The following is a 19,206-nucleotide window of genomic DNA, read 5'->3' on the forward strand; positions in this document are numbered from 1 at the left end:
TGACGCTTCTCCACCCACTTCGACTTGTAAACATATGGCCGCGTTCTTTACACCGCAGTCATTGAGAACAAGCAGGCCGCGTTTTATGGCGTGATTCGTCAGACGTTCGTTCAAATTTTCTTATAAATTTCGTAATTCTTGTAGTACAGTGTACTTCGGAGTTGCAGCAACTATACGCTAGTGTAAATAATGTACTGAAACACTACTTCACTGTTGGTTGATAACTTCATAACCAAATGACTGGTGGTTCAGTGGGTCAAGGCGCTCCAACCAGCTAGGACCCGTTAAGTTTTACACACTTTTTTTTTTTTTTTTTTTTGGTCATATTTCAAGTTCATCGCGGTATCATACAATGGGTGGAACTTCGCATGTAATGTAGCCCTAACTATTGAGGGTTTTCATGTGACGTCATGAAACACGAGTCCGCCATTATATAGAAGCAAACAGCACCCGAATCTAGTTGGCATTTATTCTCTGCGTTGAAAAAATAGTGGGTTTATGTAGCGTCCACGACTGTCATGCTGTAGGAAGGGCTGAGAATAACAAAGTATCTCACTAGACTTTGGAGAGAAACACTTGCTGTACTACGGGTTACCGAAAATTGTCCAAGATCACTTTAGAAGTTGAGAGTAGATGCCCATGGCTTGCTAGACTGAATTTTGGATATCAAGATCTGTTCAGCTCATTTTGTCTCGCTGTAAGCAAATATGTTACTTCTTTGCTATCCTAAAGTGTTGCTTGGTTATTTTTCTTGTAGACGTCAGTCACGGCATGGTAGCAATGACCTTGTCATGCCACTTTTCACCCCATCTATCTGTCCGTCTATTGCCAGACGCCTTAATCCGCCTCCAAGTCGCCCTGTCTCCCGCCATTTCATTGCCCTGCTCCCAGCTCACACCCCCCTCTCTCATATACCTCTACTCCATCCCTCCATCTCTTCCTTGGCCTCCCATCTCCCTCTCTCCCCCCCCCCTCCACCCCACTCATTTACTCTCCTCGTCAGTTTCTTACTCTCCATCATCTCCACAGCCAAACCACCTCAATGTTTTTCTCTAACACTTCCTATCACATCCACATCCACACCACAACGCTCCTTCACTTCCTCATTTGTCAGTCTGTCTCTCCATGTTACTCCACAGGCTCCTTTCAAATAACTCATTTCCACTGCTCTCACTCTTGACTTGTGTCCTTCCAACAACGTCCAGGCATCACTTCCATACGTTAGAGTTGGTCACAATACTGTCATCTCGTAACTTTTTCACTTCCATGCTCACTCCCCTGTTTCTTATCATTGCTTTCAAGGAACCATCAACCTTTCTTCCTTGCTGTACCCTTTCAAGCACTTCACCCTCCAAATCTCCATCCTTACTCATCACACTACCCAAGTACTTAAACGTACTCACATTTTCCAATTCCTCACCATCCAACCTCGCTGTACATTCACTAACTTCACCTCTCTCGAAGGCCATAACTTTACTCTTCCCTATATCCACCTTTAGATTCCGTTTCTTACACACTCTCCCAAACTCATCCACCAAGCCCTGCAGCTCCCCTTCGTCTTCACTTAACAACACAGTATCATCTGCAAACAACAGTGCAGGGAGTTGCCAAACACTATCCTCTCTCATTAGGGCCACTCCAACATCCACTGCCCTACCTTGTATCTCTTTTATAATTCATATACAGATTGAACAACCATGGAGACATGACACATGCTTGTTTCAATCCAGCCTTTAAACAGAAAAAATCACTTAGTTCACTATCCACACTCACTGCAGCCTTAGCTAGCATCCTCATACATAGCCTACTCTTCACAGCATTCAACAACTTCCCAGCTACTCCATATATTCTTAATACTTTCCACAGTCCTTGACTATCCACTCTGTCATATGCTTTCGCCAAATCCATGAAAGCCGCATACAACTTCTTTCCCTTCTCTAGAAACTTTTCCACTAAAGATCTAAGAATGAATATGTGATCTACACAACCTCTTCCCTTCTTAAAGCCTCCCTGTTCTTCTCCAACTAATTCCTCTGTTATTTCCCTAACTCTGTCAATAAGTATCCTGCCATACACTTTTCCTATTACACTAAGAAGACAAATGCCCCTATGATTACCACACACCTCTTTTTCCCCTTTTCCTTTGTACAAGGGAATAATTATACCTGACTTCCAATCTTCCAGGACTCTACCTTCCTCCCAGGCCAATCTGCACATCTTCCACATCCATTCTACTACTATCTTTCCCTCATACTTTAGCATTTTACCACACACTCTATCAATTTCTGGGGCTTTCCCCATTTTAACTTTCTTCATTGCTTCCACAACTTCCAACCTACTGATTCCTTCCTGTCTTCTCACATCCCTCCTTCTCCCAGCCATTTCCCAGTCACTTATACTCGTATTACCTTCATTCTCTATGTTCAGCAATTCCTTAAAGTGTTCTCTCCGTCTGCTCACTTTTTCGCCCTTCTCCACTAGTAATCTACCATTTTTATCTTTCACTCCCCAGCTGCCCATCTAACTCACTTTACGTCTTTCCAAAACATTTTCTTACATTCCCTCCTCTTTACACTCAAGTTCCTTCCAAATTCCTCATCCACTCTCTTCTTTCTCTTACTAATCTTTTCACCTCTCTGTTCCTCTCTACATATAATTCTCTCTTCCGTCTCCCAACTACTTCCATGCCCCTGTTTCTCATCCACTCATGGTATGCTTTCTTTTGTGCCACAGCCTCTCACCTCTTCATTCCACCATGCTGTTCCCTGCACCCCCTTTCGTCTTCTCGTCACCCCACACACCACCTCACATGCTGCAAATATTTCCTCTTTAAATATCTTGCACACATTTTCCACGTCCCCCATCTGCTCCAAATCATATTTACCCAATCGCACCTCCACTTCCCTCTTATATTCTTCCTTTTTTCCATCCTCTTGTATATTTCCACCCTCCTTCATCCTAACTTGGCCTAAAATTGCCGTAGCTCCACTCTGAATACTGAACTGTAACAAAAGAATAACACTAGAGCATGATGCTAGTCACAAAGAAGTGCCATGAAAAAAGATGTAGAGCCGTAGCATGGTCGTTTTTGGCTTTTGAGCTATGTGAAATACGCTGCAAAAGGACGAAAATCCGGGCCAAGTTGTTGTGAAAGAACTGTAGTGAAATGGGCTAAACATTCATTCACTCATCACTGACTTCCAAAAGGCCAATGAAGTATTTACATTTTCACTTTTTTTTCTTCTCAATATCAGGCTACAAGCAACAGTTTGCAAAAAGGTAGTGAAACTAATAATTTCTTGCTGTACATTCATACGGTATATATATTTTTTATTTTATTTTTACAGTTTGCAGGTAAAACACTGACAAAAGATTAAAATACATCAAAACTAACAGGTTATCAATATCCAGTGAGGTCAGTCATGGAGGTGAAAGTGGTGGAGTAAAGTTAGCACGGGATGCGAGGGGGAAAGATGACACGCCGTGCAATACAGGCCTTCTCATAGGCACGGACTACAGGGCATGAATGGGGTGCAGTGAAACACTCGATGAGGAAAGGCCTTGGGTCGATCACTGGGTGACATGCCCTCAACAGGTAGAAGAGAACGTGGCACCGAAAGATTTTTGGAAAGTCGGGTTCGGACTCAGGGACAGCTGGTGTGGAACAACTGGGGTCCTCCTGCCATGAATTAACCAGCTCCTGCAGGCTGGACGCGTTCCTGCCGCTGGATGTGAACCAGTCGTTGGCCACCTCATGGTCGTAGGAGCCCAGCAGACCCTCGGTGTGGTTGAAGGCCCAGCCAGACACATTCACCAGCATCACACGTTCCTCCTTCAGAATGTGAAGACCCAGCAGGGGGGACATCACCTGGACATCACGAGGCGTCACTCTGACATGGAAGGGCGGCACCGTCTGCTCACCGCTTACCGGCTGTCCATTCACTTTGACGGAGTAGTCAGGGCCGACGGAGGCGCGAGCTTCGCCGGCCTGGAAGTCGATCTCGGGTGGAGAGGCGGGCTGGGGGCTTGACATGACCATGCGAGCAGCGCCTGGGATGGAGGCCAGAATGACCTTACAGCGAGAGCGAGGTGCACGCAGGACCGCCCCGTCGAAGGTGAGTATCTCGGTGCCGTTGACGACCACTGCGGTGGCGTTGAAGGGCGGCAGGAGGCGACGTGGTGGCATCCACCTGTTGTAAGTTTCAGGCAGGGAACTGAAGGGAATGGCACCCAACACCATCTTGTGTGGCGCCTTCACCAGTTTTTCCAACGCCTGGCTCAGGGAATACAATGGTCGGTAAAGAGACACTGTCAGGGTGTTGATGCGGTCGTCACCTTCCAAACCAGAAATTAGCCTTACCACCTGGGACGTTATATAGTGAGCCAGCTGGCTGTTTGCTTTTTCTTCCTGTAAGACAACAATATATATATAAATCACATAAAGTTTTACCATGCATAGTGTAGGTAATTACTATTTTAATAACTTTATTATATTATTAGCAATTATGATGGTTATAGTGTTGTGGTTGTTATTCCATTGCACATACAATGTTGGTTACCATACTGCTGATGATATACAAGGTAATATACCACTTTCAAAATAACTCAAACATTACTAATGATATAAGAGGTAAAATTACGTTTTGACAATAACACTGACATTACTGATAATATAGGTAATATTTTCACAACACACTACTGACAGTGCTGATGATGGTGCAGATGATGGTGTGGGTACAGTGCTGATGATGGAGGAAGCTGTGGTGCATATGGCAGTTTATAACACTTACATTACCAACAGTGTTAATGATGGAGGAGGCTATGGTGTGGGTACAGTGCTGATGATGGTGTAGGCAGTGGTGCTTATGGCAGTTTATAATACTTACATTACCAACAGTGTTAATGATGGAGGAGGCTATGGTGTGGGTACAGTGATGATGGTGGTGGAGGCTATGGTGTGGGTACAGTGATGATGATGGTGGAGGCTATGTTGCATATGGCAGTTTATAACACTTACATTACCAACAGTGTTAATGATGGAGGAGGCTATGGTGTGGGTACAATGGTGATGATGGTGGAGGCTATGGTGTGAGTACAGTGCTGATGATGGTGTAGGCAGTGGTGCTTATGGCAGTTTATAACACTTACATTACCAACAGTGTTAATGATGGAGGAGGCTATGGTGTGGGTACAGTGCTGATGATGATGTAGGCAGTGGTGCTTATGGCAGTTTATAACACTTACATTACCAACAGTGTTAATGATGGAGGAGGCTATGGCACGCGTGGGGGGCAGGTTAAGCAGGTACTCTCGAGCCTTCTCGCTGTCCCGCCTTAGGTCGGCCTTGATCTTGTCGAGGACTTGAAGGGCGACATTGTAGTGCTCAGGGTAGCGTGACCGTATTTCCTCCAACACCTCACGCTTGATCCACTGTACCGCAGCACACTCTTGCACCTGCTGCACTAACTCACGCACCACTTCCGGTTCCTGTCCCGTCTGTACCCACTGGGCCGCCTGTACCACCGCTGATTTATAAATATAATATTAGCATAGCATAGCATGGCATGGCATAGCATCATACCCAATAACATAGCCCAACATAACACTGCACCTGTTGTACTACATCACGCACCACCTGGTCTCCTGCCCCGTCTATACCCACTGCGCTGCCTGTACCGTCGCTGATTCATAAAACATAAAATCAGCATAGCATAGCATAGCATGGCATCATATCCAGTAACATAGCACTGCACCTGTTTTACTTCCTCAAGCAGCACTTGGTCTCCTGCCCCGTGTACACCCACTGGGCTGCCTGTACCACCTCATACCATACCATACTATAGTACAGCACTGCACTGCATACCATACCATACAAGTACTGAAGAAAAGCCTATATGGGGAGGTGCTGTGACGAGTGCAGCAGCTGCGTCGTCCACCCAGGACCTAATCCTCCTCATATTTCCTCGCACCTTGCCGTGGGAGGGACCCTGACCCAACCCTGGCCAGGCGCTGTCTACCACAAGGGATGCTGGCTTCCTGCTCTGTGTATGTATTGTATTGTAGCTGAAGGACGGCCCCATAGAAGCAGTTGCTTACCTGTGGTCAACGAGTCTGATCAGCAAGACAGACGGGTTAAGCAACAACATCAACAAGAAGAACTCACCCTCTGTCATTTTCCTGGAAATCTGGCCAAACTCTCGCCGCCATTCCTGGATGGCCTCCTTAATCTTCGGTTCGTAGGCCTGGTGAGCCAAGTCGAGGCAGTGTCTGATGCACGCAGCCAAATCTTCAATGAACTTGGCGATGGGTTTGAGTAAGTCATCAATGTTATACATCGGGGTGACAACCTCACTCTCAAACTCCTTGTACAGCTGCCTCAGCTCCCTTGAAATCTCTGCCGACAGTTTGGACAACTCAGGGTCGGGGAAGGGGATGCCCTTTTGACGAGCTTCTTCCTGTACTTGTCGGTAGACCTCCTTAACCCAGTTGCTGGCCTCTCTCACCACACGCTTGCCCTCCTCCACCACAAACTCCTGCACCACAAGTGGACACCATTTAGTCACACAGTGCACATCTCATCTCATCTCACATCATGTCTGCACAACTACAAGTACTGGTGATATACAGTGCTCATTCAACTCAGCTCACATCATGTCTGCAAAACTACAAGTCCTGGTGACATACAGTACACATTTCATCTCATATCACATCATGTCTGTCAAACTACAAGTACTGGTGACATACAGTGCACATCTCATCTCGTCTCACATCATGTCTGTAAAACTACAAGTCCTGGTGACATACAGTGCACATTTCATCTCATATCACATCATGTCTGTAAAACTACAAGTACTGGTGACATACAGTGCACATTTCATCTCATATCACATCATGTCTGTAAAACTACAAGTCCTGGTGATATACAGTGCTCATTTCATCTCATCTCGCATCATGTCTGCAAAACTACAAGTCCTGGTGACATACAGTGCACATTTCAACTCATATCACATCATCTTTGTAAAAGTACAAGTGCTAATGAAATGTCTGTGACACACACAGGCAACTCACCTTGGTCGTTTTGGTCTCTTCAGCATCACCGCCAAACTTGAACTTGAGACGGCTGGGAGAAAGTAGTTCCGCACCAAACAAGGCGACTGAACGTCGGTTAAAACCAAACTGATCGGCTTTAGTTATGCTGGCCTCTGCCCTGTGAGGCAACTGAATGCCAAAGTTGGTGATGTAGATCTGGTTGGCCTGAGGTCTCTTGGTGATGAGACTGATGAAGCCAGGTTTACACATCTCAGACTCGACATCAAAGTCACTGATGACGGAAGTGCGAACTTTGGCTTCCATCTTGAGGCCGTTACAGCGCGGCACTGCCTGGGACTTGATCACCCCTGAGAGGTCGACCACAGGACGCTGCTCCCTCAGCACACGCAGAGCCGCTACCGCCTCCCGGGCAGAGACCCGGTCGTACTTGGCACCCACTTCAAGGGAGGCTGGTGAGGATGGAGTCTTGTGGAACTTGAGGTCAATGGCCGTGGCGTTAGGTGATGAGGAAGCCTCCACGATCAATTTTGGCTTCATGGGCAATACCTGCAACATACCAAAGGATTGCAACACTCCACACTCAACACTTATGCAATATATACAATTGTGTGATCATAAAAAATGATAAGCTTCTCCTCCTGGATAACTTACCCTGGACTGCAACTCCAACTCGACCCTGACGGTGTTGTTGGCAACGAGGGTGGAGCGGAGGGTGCCGGTGACCTTATCAGCGGTGTCGGGGAAGATGTCCAGCTCAAAGGAACCCTGTCGACTCTCTCCACTGTCGCTGGTTGAGTACTCCACCAGACCCGTCACATCCCTGCTCAGGCTTGGGTGGGTCACGCGAGCCTCATAGGTGGAGCCAAAATAGCCGTGGGAGGACCTGGTGGCCAGCATGTACTTGGCCTCGCTCTGGCGTCTGTTGGGGTAGACCTCGATGGCCACCTCAGAAGGTGAGTACGTGGCTTGGCCTTCTATAGAGCGAGAATGAGACTGAAGCACGACCGCGTGAGTGCTGGAGTCAGGCCTGTGGTAGCGTACTCGGAAGTTGCTCTCTCGGTTGGTGGAGTCAGAAGACTGACCAAGGGATTCGGTAGACTCAATCAGGTTCACGTCAGTGCCGTAGTTGTTCTCTTCACTGGTGTACGATTCCATAGTCACTTGTGATCCAATGATCTTAAGAATTTCCTTCAGTAGATCACGGACGGCCTTCATGTTAATGGCAGTATCAAAGGTTTTGACTCCACCCTCAGGGAACAACTCCATCTCCCAGCTGAACATGGGGACAAGTTGGCTGGCGTCACTCTGGACCTCGATCTTGTACGAGTTCTCTTGGTTTATCACATTAGCATCCAACACCAATGGTCGGCTCAGACTGGGGGCCTTCATGGAGCTCTGGTTAAACCAAATAAAAATGACTTTACCGTCTCTAGTGGAAATGTGAAATTTTTGTGTTATTCAGTATGTGACGAATATAAATAAAGCTTAACCATTAACTTTTTATTTTTGAATACCTTTAGTTGGATGCGTCGCTCCTGAGGTGAGTTCTGGTGGCTGGCCAGGACAGCCAGAGACTTTTCTTGTCCCTCTGGTGTTGTGTACACGAACTGTGAGTCCAACTTGAAGCCGTAGGGTCCACTGGCTTTCTCCCAGACCATCCTAGTGATGTACTTGTAGTGCCTGTTCTCTGGACTGATGTATTCAGTGTGGGAGTCCAGCATGATGTGGTCGCGTCGCAGCTGCATGCTGATGTCTGAGTTGATGATGTGTCTTTGTTGGCTCGGTGTTGTCACCTCCACCTTGAAGGAACCCTGACCCTCGTACTGAGTCAGAAGACTCTTGGGCTGAAGGTCCATCTTAATGCGGTAGTTCTGGCCCTTCAACACCAAGTCAGTCCTAATGGGTCAGGAAATATAATTAATTCAAGGTAAGTATTGGCTGGATTTACTGTTCAGTCATTTGTATCGTGTGATGCGCCATATTATATTCTATACCAACATTACTACGCTGACTGGTGAGAGTTTTTACTATAGTGTGTGTGTGTGTGTGTGTGTGTGTGTGTGTGTGTGTGTGTGTGTGTGTGTGTGTGTGTGTGTGTGTGGATAACGACTGTGGGTGTTACTGACGGACGGCCTGAGGTGTTACTTGATGATGGCCTTTGGTGTTACTTACTGGATGATGTATGGATGGTGGCTTTACTTACTGGATGATGTATGAATGGTGGCTTTACTTACTGGATGATGTATGGATGTGTTTACTTACTGGATGATGTATGGATGGTGGCTTTACTTACTGGATGATGTATGGATGTTTTTACTTAGTGGATGATGTATGGATGTTTTTACTTACTGGATGATGTATGGATGGTGGTTTTACTTACTGGATGATGTATGGATGTTTTTACTTAATGGATGATGTATGGATGGTGGTTTTACTTACTGGATGATGTATGGATGTTTTTACTTAATGGATGATGTATGGATGTTTTTACTTACTGGATGATGTATGGATGTTTTTACTTACTGGATGATGTATGGATGTTTTTACTTACTGGATGATGTATGGATGTTTTTACTTACTGGATGATGTATGGATGTGTTTACTTACTGGATGATGTATGGATGTTTTTACTTAGTGGATGATGTATGGATGTTTTTACTTACTGGATGATGTATGGATGTTTTTACTTACTGGATGATGTATGGATGTTTTTACTTACTGGATGATGTATGGATGTGTTTACTTACTGGATGATGTATGGATGTTTTTACTTACTGGATGATGTATGGATGTGTTTACTTACTGGATGATGTATGGATGTGTTTACTTACTGGATGATGTATGGATGTGTTTACTTACTGGATGATGTATGGATGTTTTTACTTAGTGGATGATGTATGGATGTTTTTACTTACTGGATGATGTATGGATGTGTTTACTTACTGGATGATGTATGGATGTTTTTACTTACTGGATGACGGCGTGTGGTGGCTGACTGGAGAAGCTAATGATATGGGCCTGCAGTGACATCTTCTTGCTGGGGTCACGGTCAGCATCCCAGGAGAGGTCAGCCTGCCACTGCTGTGTGTCCAGGTTGAGGTCAGTGAAGGCCTTGACACGACGTTCACTGCTGGAGTCGGGCAGCAGGAGGGTATTGGTGCTCAGGTGAATCACGCTGGACCTCACCTCACCATCCAAACTAGCGTCAATGAATCTTGGAACCTTTAGTTTGCCGCTGCCTTTAGCACCTTGGCCTGATGCTGACTTGATGTTCCATTCCAATACAAAGACCGGCTGCCGCTGCAACTCATACCGGATGGCCACCTCCTGCTTGATGTCGTCAGAGGCGAAGGATGCCACCAGACGCTGACGGCCGTTGATGGTGATGTCCGCCTTGAGTTTCCTGGACTCTGGGCTGACAGCGATGGTGACGGGGCCCTGGATCTGAATCAGGGTGTTGCTGCCATGAGCCAGTTCCAGCCTGGTCTGGTACTGATCCCGACCTTGCTCGGCTGCCTTGGCTTCAAACTTGATGCCCTCGCCGATCAACTGTGACTCAGCCTGTCAACATAATCCTTAGTTATGTATAGTTCATTTTATTCTAATTTTTTACCTTATACTGTACCAACACACAGTTACCATATACAAAAGTATTTGTGATTACTTATAAACATATACAGTAGATTATGGCCAGGTTCGAGCCAGGACTCTGTAGTGTATTTAGTCAATCAATCAATGGCCAGTGTCGATTTACCCTGAACTGAGCAGAGAAGGGCTGAGCATGCTGCACAGAAGTGTCCAAGTCCAGGATCTTTTTGCTGTCACTTGAGCGAATCAGCTGCATAGCCAAGGCCTTCTTGGAGCGGCTCAGTTCCATCATGTTATGGGCCTTGTATTCCATCTGGTCGGCCTTTCCTGCAACATCATGTTTCCTGGTCACAGTTTGTGGCTACACGAATTCGTTAACGTGTTACAGCATCAGTACACAAGACAATATCCTTAACCACCACTGTACAGTATACATTACAACGCCAAACTTACCACTGACAAGTCCATCAATAATTTATAACATCAGTACCCTGGGGAATATTTTATACTGCCACTGAATACATCACCACAACACCACACTTAACACTAACCAGTTCATTTTAATACTGTATTACATTTTTACGGGAGATTCAATATCATTCACTACCACTAGACGGACATAACAGAATATAAATACAGGAGGAATATCCTATAATATTAATCTGCATGATATAAGTGTAGGTGTGTTATCATGTACTCTTATGCTACAGGTCACAGCATCAGTACAGGAGTGATAATTAATGCCACTACTACTCTACACGATATACCATAGTGTGGGAGGGATGATATCACATACTACCATACAGCATGTCATAACCTAAGTACAGCAAGAACAGTGTCGCATATTTCACTCTACATGTTGTAGCTTAAGTACAGGTGTTACGGTATAATATAATATAATACCACTGCACGTTATAATGTAACTAGAGGAGGGATAGTCATATATTATTTCTCTACAAGTTGTGGCATCATTACAGGAGGAATAATATATAGTACAAGTATACACCTGCCACAACACCACACTTACCACTGACTGAGGACGTTGCCACAAAGTCTTCACCCAGTCGACCCTGGATGTTGGCATTGGCCTCCACTGACAGTACTTCCTGGCTACGCCGAATAACTTTGAAGCTGGACTGATACTGGGAACTCTGGCCGGACTCCCCAGACTTGCGCACGAAGGAACTTACTTTCCAGCTTGGCACGCCAACTTCCACCTCCAGTTTTTTCAGATCAGTGGGAACTGGCACTCGGAAAGTCGTCATGCACTCCAATTCTCCTTCAACTGCAATTGAAGTTGACAGCGACAGTTGATATTAAAATAAACTTTCATAACAGTACTGATCCTCTTTTTTGTTGTTATTTAGCATAGTAATTTTAAGAACACAGTATTCTTCATAAGAAATACAGTTTGAATAACTTACAGTCGTAGTCAATGATGATGTATTCCCTGAGAGCATTCTTGGTCTTGGCCATGATCTCCAGGTCCATCTTTGGCTCCCTGTTCATGTACTTGTACTTGGCCTCAAAGATGGCCGACTCAGGTGAAAACTGTTGTGAATCACTCTTGAACACCTGTAAATTGTACTCCTTGCCATCACCACCTGACGTCCTCCTGAGGTCCAGCTTGATAGCCTTGGCCATCTGTGTGTTACTAGATTTGATTTCAGTGAAGGCCTGGAAGGTTTTCTGACTCTCCTGATTGATGAAGAGACCTTCAGCTTTGCCACTGAAGGAGGAGGATTGAACACTAAATGCAGTGGTGTACTTATCTTGTTCGTTTTTGTACTCTGCTTTTATCTCTGCCTCCTTCGGTGATGAGGATCCTTTGGTCGCAATCTTGCCAGTCAGGATTTTGTTGTTACCTTCCTGCTTGAATGCCAGGTCAGCCTTGTAGCCCTGCAAGCCAGAGTCGCTCTTTTCTAGGAAGAGTTTGGCAACAGCCGGCCGAGCCGTGAGAGGCAAACAGTTACTGCGGACGAGGTCGGGCACGTCGACATCGTAGCACAACTTGAGGCCGAGCGCAGACTCTACGCTGCTGACACAGGACTTGATCGGGGACCTGACGTCCCTAATGGATGATGGGATGATCTTGGTCTCAGGATGACCTCGCTCCTGCTTCATGAAGTAGGCCTCACTTGTGCAATTTATTATCTCCATCTTGTCAGGGATGTCCAACTCCAGCTGCAGTTCACTGTCACTGTTGGCATTAACCTTGACGGCAGCACCGGTAGCGGTGGAAACAGTGTTGTTGAACTTGAGACCCGCCTTGAACATGTCGTCAGTGAAGCCAATGAAGCCATCTGTTTGTACTGAGAGGCTGGGATTGATGTCCAGAAGGTTTTCGCCTCGTGGCCAGCCAGAGAGAAGGGATGGGAGGTGTGACTTCATCTTGAGAGCAGCTACAGCAGTCGTGTTCATCTTCACTTGCAGTGGTGTGCCTTGGATGGTCGGGAAGAAGTAGCTCTGGTCCCACTGCAACATGCGAGCCGTGTCCAGGTTGGCATTGCGCAGGTCAGGTATCTTGTCCAGCAGCTCCTTCACCAGTTTCTCCACCGCAGCGACGCTGTCAAACTGTTTCAGATCTCCGCGCCAAGAACCAAAGGCCAGTTCCTGTCCCATGAAGCGAGCAAAGACATCAGCCGCAGCCTCGGCAGGACGGTCGCCATATAGGCTTTTCAAGAAGCTGGACACGATGGAGTAATCAGCAGACCTTCTGTGTCTGAATTTCTCAAACTCTTCCTGGATTTTATTCCAGTTCTCCTGAATGAATCTAAAGGCGTCTTGCAAAATTTTCTCGTAGCTGGACTTCATGAAATAACCATCGGGGCCAAATGCCTGTGCAAAGATTGGCTCCAGACCCTCGATGCGTGCACCAAGCTCGCCAATGTTGAGGGGGATGTCGTCCAGGGCAGCAGTCAGATTGAAGCCAAGGAAGCGAGGGATGAAGGAGCCGGGGGCGTAGATGATGTTCGACTCGAGACCGGCGCCCACTCCAAGAGACGGCATCCAGTAGGACAGGTCAACGTTGCGAGAGTACTTCCTCAGGTCCGCCTTAAAGTCCATGGGCACGATGATGTTGGTGAGGTTGTATCGCAGATGCTGCTTCTCAGGGGCGTCAGACTGCTGCAGGTTCATCAGGTGGCTCAGGATGAACCCACGCACTGAAACAACAAGTATTGGCTTGCACTTCATGTAAACAGAAAGAAGACATCTTAAGGTGATGAAAAAATCGGTTAATCACAACAATCTAATATATATGGTTAAAAGTAATTTTTCCCTCTATAGAAATTAATGTGGTATTAAGTAGAGTGGTAGAAAGGGGCTTAATGGGACAGCATTTTTTTAGGAAGTTAGTGGTGTAGTTTGACATTGTTAAATTGGTGTCCCTGATAGTCAAAAGTAGAACTGTAGAACCGCAGAGTTTTTATCTCTCCTCCACATCCATATCAGTACTACAGCTTTAAAAACACTTTCAAGTGAGCATGGTAGATCTTGGTGTCCAGTTGGGTAGGCTTGTGAGGTGGGTCAGGTGCGAGAGCAGGGATAGATGTGGGCGGGGTTTGGTAGGTGCGGTAGGCAGGGCAGACCAGTGTGGGTGGGTAAGTTGACAGGTACAGTACGGTAGGTTGGTGGGTGGGTATCGGTACAATCGGACCATGGTAGGAATATGTCCATGGGCAATACATCCCTAGGGAAATGGGTCTAAGAGTGAACACTGAACCAGCGGGTAAAATGGAACCCTGGGGATCATCTCTCACATGGGGGTGTTCCCCCAGGATCCCATGCAATGCAAGTATGTATTGTTTTTGTTGCCGGGCAATGCCGGGAACCCTGTCAGTATTCGTATATAAGAAGAAACTGACCTTGTGTGTTATTCTGGCCAGACATTGCTGCAACAATTGCCTCGAGGTCCTCCTGCCTGGCACAGCGAACTGCCGCCAGGTACGCTGCAATACGCACTTCTGTGTTCTTCGCAGGGTTCACAGCAAAGTCGACCAGTCGCCTTGTTGCCTGTTGGCCAATAGAGTCAAACATGTACTTGAAGTAGCAACAAAGTATGAATTTGTAACTTTGGGTGACAATATCCATCAAGACAACAAGACAACACAAGACTAGCCTCAGGCTGGCATTTAGCGAGTCTGAAGGCCCGCCAAGACAACAAGACAAACACGTACCTCAGGCTGGCATTTAGCGAGTCTGAAGGCCCGCCAAGACAACAAGACAATAAGACAAACACGTACCTCAGGCTGGCATTTAACGAGTCTGAAGGCCTGCCAAGAGAAGACAAACACGTACCTCAGGGTGGCATTTAGCGAGTCTGAAGGCTTGTGCAGCTGCCACACGAACGTTGATGTTGGCAGCGTCGGCCTCCATGCAAGAGAACACTGAGTTGGCCATCTCTGCGGTGACAACACCAGTGTTGGCCAAGGCCTTGAGGGTGGCCAGGGCTGGAAGCGGCCTCATGGCGGAAGAGGAACACTGACTCTGCAGTTTGTTGGTCAACGCCTCAACCACACTTCTCACTTCAGGACTCTCGTAGCAATGATGGCTGTGGCGGCAGTATAAGTGAACCATGGAGGCGGCAGCAAGTTTGGTCATTCTGGGGGGAGCGTCAGACTCAAACAGAGGTTTTAGTGCAGCTATTGCATGGATATCAGGGCGAGGTATAAGGTATAAGGCAGCGGTATAGATGGCAGTGCGACCCCCTGTCACTCGGCCACTCACGATCTCATCCACCATGATCTTGACAGCGCCAGCTTCCTGCACAGAGGCAATGGCGTCTAGGAAGAGGCCCTCCATCTTGGGGTTGTCAGGACAAAGTTGCTTGGCGCGGATCTTCTGCAGCAGCTGAGGAAGGGCTTCGTGTGGGACGAGGCGCATCATGTTAATCGCTTCGGCCATCTTAGAGGCTGTGTCGTGTTCCACCACCTCCTTCGTGCTCTGGCAGATGCTGGCCAGCTCTTGTTCCACATGGGCTACATGTTCCTGGCTCTTCCTGGGACCACGATATTCAAAGCGGAGAGACGACACGTTAAGGCCATCTGGGGGAAGGTTAGAGATGGCGTCTGGTTTACTGTCACTCTCAGACTTATACTGGAGGGAGGATTCCTGTTTTGCCTCGATGTACTTGTACGATCCCAACATTGGCTTGACTACATTGATGTCCTCACACTTGACAGACTTGATGATGCCGTTGTTTATCTCCTGCGTACACTTGGACCAGGATTCTTGCAGTGGCAGCGGGGCTTTAAGCCAGGGTAGGTGTGTCTCTGAGGAGGTGTGGTAGCGCTCGTGGCACTGGCGGTGGTTCTTCTCCTTGGTCACCACAACACGGCTTCCCTCACCCTCCTGATGGTACTTGGTGGGGCACCTTCCCACCACGTCCGTCTGTCACGGAAAACAGCACAGGTTAAACACATCACGTACACAAATAATAAAAGTGTTATCACTAAATGTACTGAAACACACCACGGGTTAGGCACTGTATTCACAGAAAACGACCTTATTATCTGTATATTTAGTGAAACACATTACAGGTTAGGCACTGCATTCACAGAAAACGACCTTATTATCTGTATATTTAGTGAAACATATTACAGGTAAGGCACTGCATTCACAGAAAACGACCTTATTATCTGTATATTTAGTGAAACACATTACAGGTTAGGCACTGCATACACAGAAAACGAACTTATTATCTGTATATATAGTGAAACACATTACAGGTTAGGCACTCCATTCACAGAAAACGACCTTATTATCTGTATATTTAGTGAAACACATTACAGGTTATACACATCACATAAACAAATAATACCAACGTTCTTTATCACTAAATGTAGTGGAACCCACCACAGGTTTGACACCGCATACACAGAAAACGACTTTATATGTCTATATATTTAGTGAAACACATCACAGGATAGATATATCACACACACATGTAGCAACTTTATCTGGAAATGTAATGGATCGTATCACAGGTCAGATATTTCAACAACAAAGAACAATAACTCAGTGTAATTTGTTGAACCTGCAACAATATGCTTTACCTCAGTGATGTTCTGTGGTTCCCTGATGCTGGAGAAGGAAGGAAGGGAGTTCTGTAGTTGTGAGGCGATGCCCTTCTTGGCGTTGATGGCCCAGGGCTCGTCTTCAGGGTGACTGCACACGTATTCTACTCGACCGTCATTAATGGCAACCATCATTGGGTACTTGGCCATGGCGGCTGCGTACTCACTCGCCCCTGTTAACCATCACTCAGTAATTCCCACCGTAATTCATTGACAATTACCGCAGCATACTGGCATATCACAGTGGCGTATTAAGCAGTATTAATGCAGTTCATACTTGAGTGTACACTGCCTCACACTTACCCTCAGACTCAACATCCTTGTAAGAGATGACTAGGTCACATGGAGTCAGCCAGGTCAGCTCCACTGTAGCCTTCCAAGGCCACACAACCTTTGTGTCACTGCTTTCCATTCCCTTCAGCTCAATGTTGGAAGCGCCGGAGTATTCATAGGAGTAGGTCTTCTCAGGCAGGTAGGCCAGCTTGGCCGCAGCCACGGAACACTCGGTGGAACAGCGAGGAGTTCCACCCCCGCCCCAGGGAGCTGATAACACATTAGTAACATTGCATTATAAAGACACCTGGTTGATTATCAGAATATATGAACTAGTTCAGGTTTACATACAGCCATCTCCCTCATTAAGATATATAAGGTATATAAGAGAACTATTTCAGGTATACATTGTGTGGTACAGCCATCTCCCTCATGAAGGTATGCAATGTTTGAGATATTGTACACCGCTGTCTGCTGTACAAGTTGTTTGACGTATAAATAATTATGGTATTTCCATCTTTCTCTTCCAAGGTAACAGGTAGATGTCTGTGTCTTAATGTAACTATAAAATGATGTGCACAGTGAGGGTACAACAGGAGTACCTGCAGCAGCAGCAGACACCAGGGTGACTGTGTGTTAGTGTAACTGTGAGAAGGTACAACAAGAGTACCTGCAGCAGCAGCAGCCACCAGGGTGACTGTGTGTTAGTGTAACTGTGAGAAGGTACAACAAGAGTACCTGCAGCAGCAGCAGCCACCAGAGTGACTGTGTGTTAGTGTAACTGTGAGAAGGTACAACAAGAGTACCTGCAGCAGCAGCAGCCACCAGAGTGACTGTGTGTTAGCGTAACCATTGTATGATGTGCAGTGTGAGGGTACAACTAAAGTACCTGCAGCAGCAGCAGCCACAAGGGCGACTGTGTGTTAGTGTAACCATAATACTGTACTGTGTGTTAGTGTAACTATGATATTGTACAACAAGAGTACCTGCAGCAGCAGCGGCCACCAGGGTGAGGGCCAGGACAGCTGTGGACGTGGTCATGGTGCCACAACAACTGCTGGCCCAGCCTGGCCTCACGTCCCTTATATACCCACCGCCATCCCGCCATCTGCTGTGCCCACACTTCTTGATAACCAACCTTTGCTCACCTGACACAAGCAAACCCTCTCACGCACCAGACACCAAGGCAGCAGTCACTGATAATGGCAGAGTAGTTTTTATAAGAGGTATAATTATGATCCTCTATTCTGTGACATTTAATTGGAAATGAAATACTCAAAAAGGGCTAATGTCAAATTTTGTATTCTACATGACGGACAGTAACCATTTTTGTTTCTGATCAGTGGTTTTATTTAGTGAAGAATTTGTGAAACGTGTACCGTACTTTTTCTTATTGTAGTATGCTGACAGATTTGGCAGACCCTGTTACCTTTGATATGAGGGAAGGTAGGTATATTAGGCAGCGTATTTACTTATTTTTTTTACCTTAATCTTGACTCTCTTGGTCTTCCTTGCAGTACGCTGTTTTGACTAACTTCGCCTGTCCCACCAATCATGTCAGCTCAATACGTTTTTTTTATTATTATTATTAACGACCTAAGTGAGCTAAGCAAGGTAGTAGTAGTAGTAGTAGTAGTAGTAGTAGTAGTAGGAGGAGGAGGAGGAGGAGGAGCCCAGGTTTATCTTAAATGTGAACCCAGTGGACTGATGGCTGACGTTCCCCTCCTCCTGCAGTCCACCATCATCCTTTTGGGGGATAGGGAGAGAACTGAGGGACGTGTGGATAGCCTGGCAGTAGAACACCCAGTTAAATTGGTGCCACCACGTGAAGGCGACCCTCTCCGCTCTTGCTTGCGGGAACTGGACCGCTCCTGTACAAGTACATCTAATACGAATTCGTGGTTGCATGAAATTCGATGAGTCTTAGGAGGTAACAGTGAGTCTCCTTGGTTACTAGTCAAGTTAGCCCCCCTCCCCTCTGACTACACCTGGCCCTTAAGTGAGCTGGGAGGGGTTATAGGGGTTATAAGTAGTAGTAGTAGTAGTAGTAGTAGTGGTGGTGGTAGTAGTAGTAGTAGTAATAGTAGTAGTAGTAGTAGTAGTAGTGGTGGTGGTGGTAGTAGTAGTAGTAGTAGTAGTAATAGTAGTAGTAGTAGTAGTAGTAGTAACAGTAGTATTAGTAGTAGTTGTTGTAGTAGTAGTGGTAGTAGTAACAGTA

The 19,206-nt window shown here is 46.4% G+C and overlaps 1 protein-coding gene across 1 annotated transcript; it reads right to left on the minus strand.

The window, feature by feature from the left end:
• Nucleotides 1–3,448: 3,448 nt before the first annotated feature.
• On the minus strand, nucleotides 3,449–18,029 carry LOC145401709 (vitellogenin-like). The gene is made up of 16 exons (XM_080273891.1): nucleotides 17,975–18,029; nucleotides 17,013–17,258; nucleotides 16,695–16,888; nucleotides 14,938–16,029; nucleotides 14,505–14,652; nucleotides 12,063–13,802; nucleotides 11,666–11,923; nucleotides 10,805–10,965; nucleotides 10,022–10,611; nucleotides 8,565–8,946; nucleotides 8,212–8,445; nucleotides 7,702–8,127; nucleotides 7,069–7,596; nucleotides 6,164–6,533; nucleotides 5,245–5,525; nucleotides 3,449–4,408 (listed from the first exon to the last, which is right to left on the minus strand). The coding sequence occupies exons 1-16, from the start codon at nucleotides 18,027–18,029 to the stop codon at nucleotides 3,449–3,451; spliced, it is 7,665 nt and encodes a 2,554-aa protein (XP_080130017.1).
• Nucleotides 18,030–19,206: the final 1,177 nt, after the last annotated feature.

Source organism: Coenobita brevimanus, chromosome 56 (genome assembly GCF_032717465.1).
Source record: "Coenobita brevimanus isolate Jiangsu-jjx chromosome 56, ASM3271746v2, whole genome shotgun sequence".
Classification (NCBI taxonomy): Eukaryota; Metazoa; Arthropoda; class Malacostraca; order Decapoda; family Coenobitidae; genus Coenobita; species Coenobita brevimanus.

Bases quoted from the DNA above. Each gene is read 5' to 3' on its own strand.
- LOC145401709 (XM_080273891.1), bottom strand. From the start codon at position 18,029: ATGACCACGTCCACAGCTGTCCTGGCCCTCACCCTGGTGGCCGCTGCT. The intron at 14,653-14,937 runs GTACGTGTTTGT...ATTGGCCAACAG, and splicing joins TCGCTAAATGCCACCCTGAG to GCAACAAGGCGACTGGTCGA. The intron at 11,924-12,062 runs GTAAGTTATTCA...CTTCAATTGCAG, and splicing joins CATCATCATTGACTACGACT to TTGAAGGAGAATTGGAGTGC.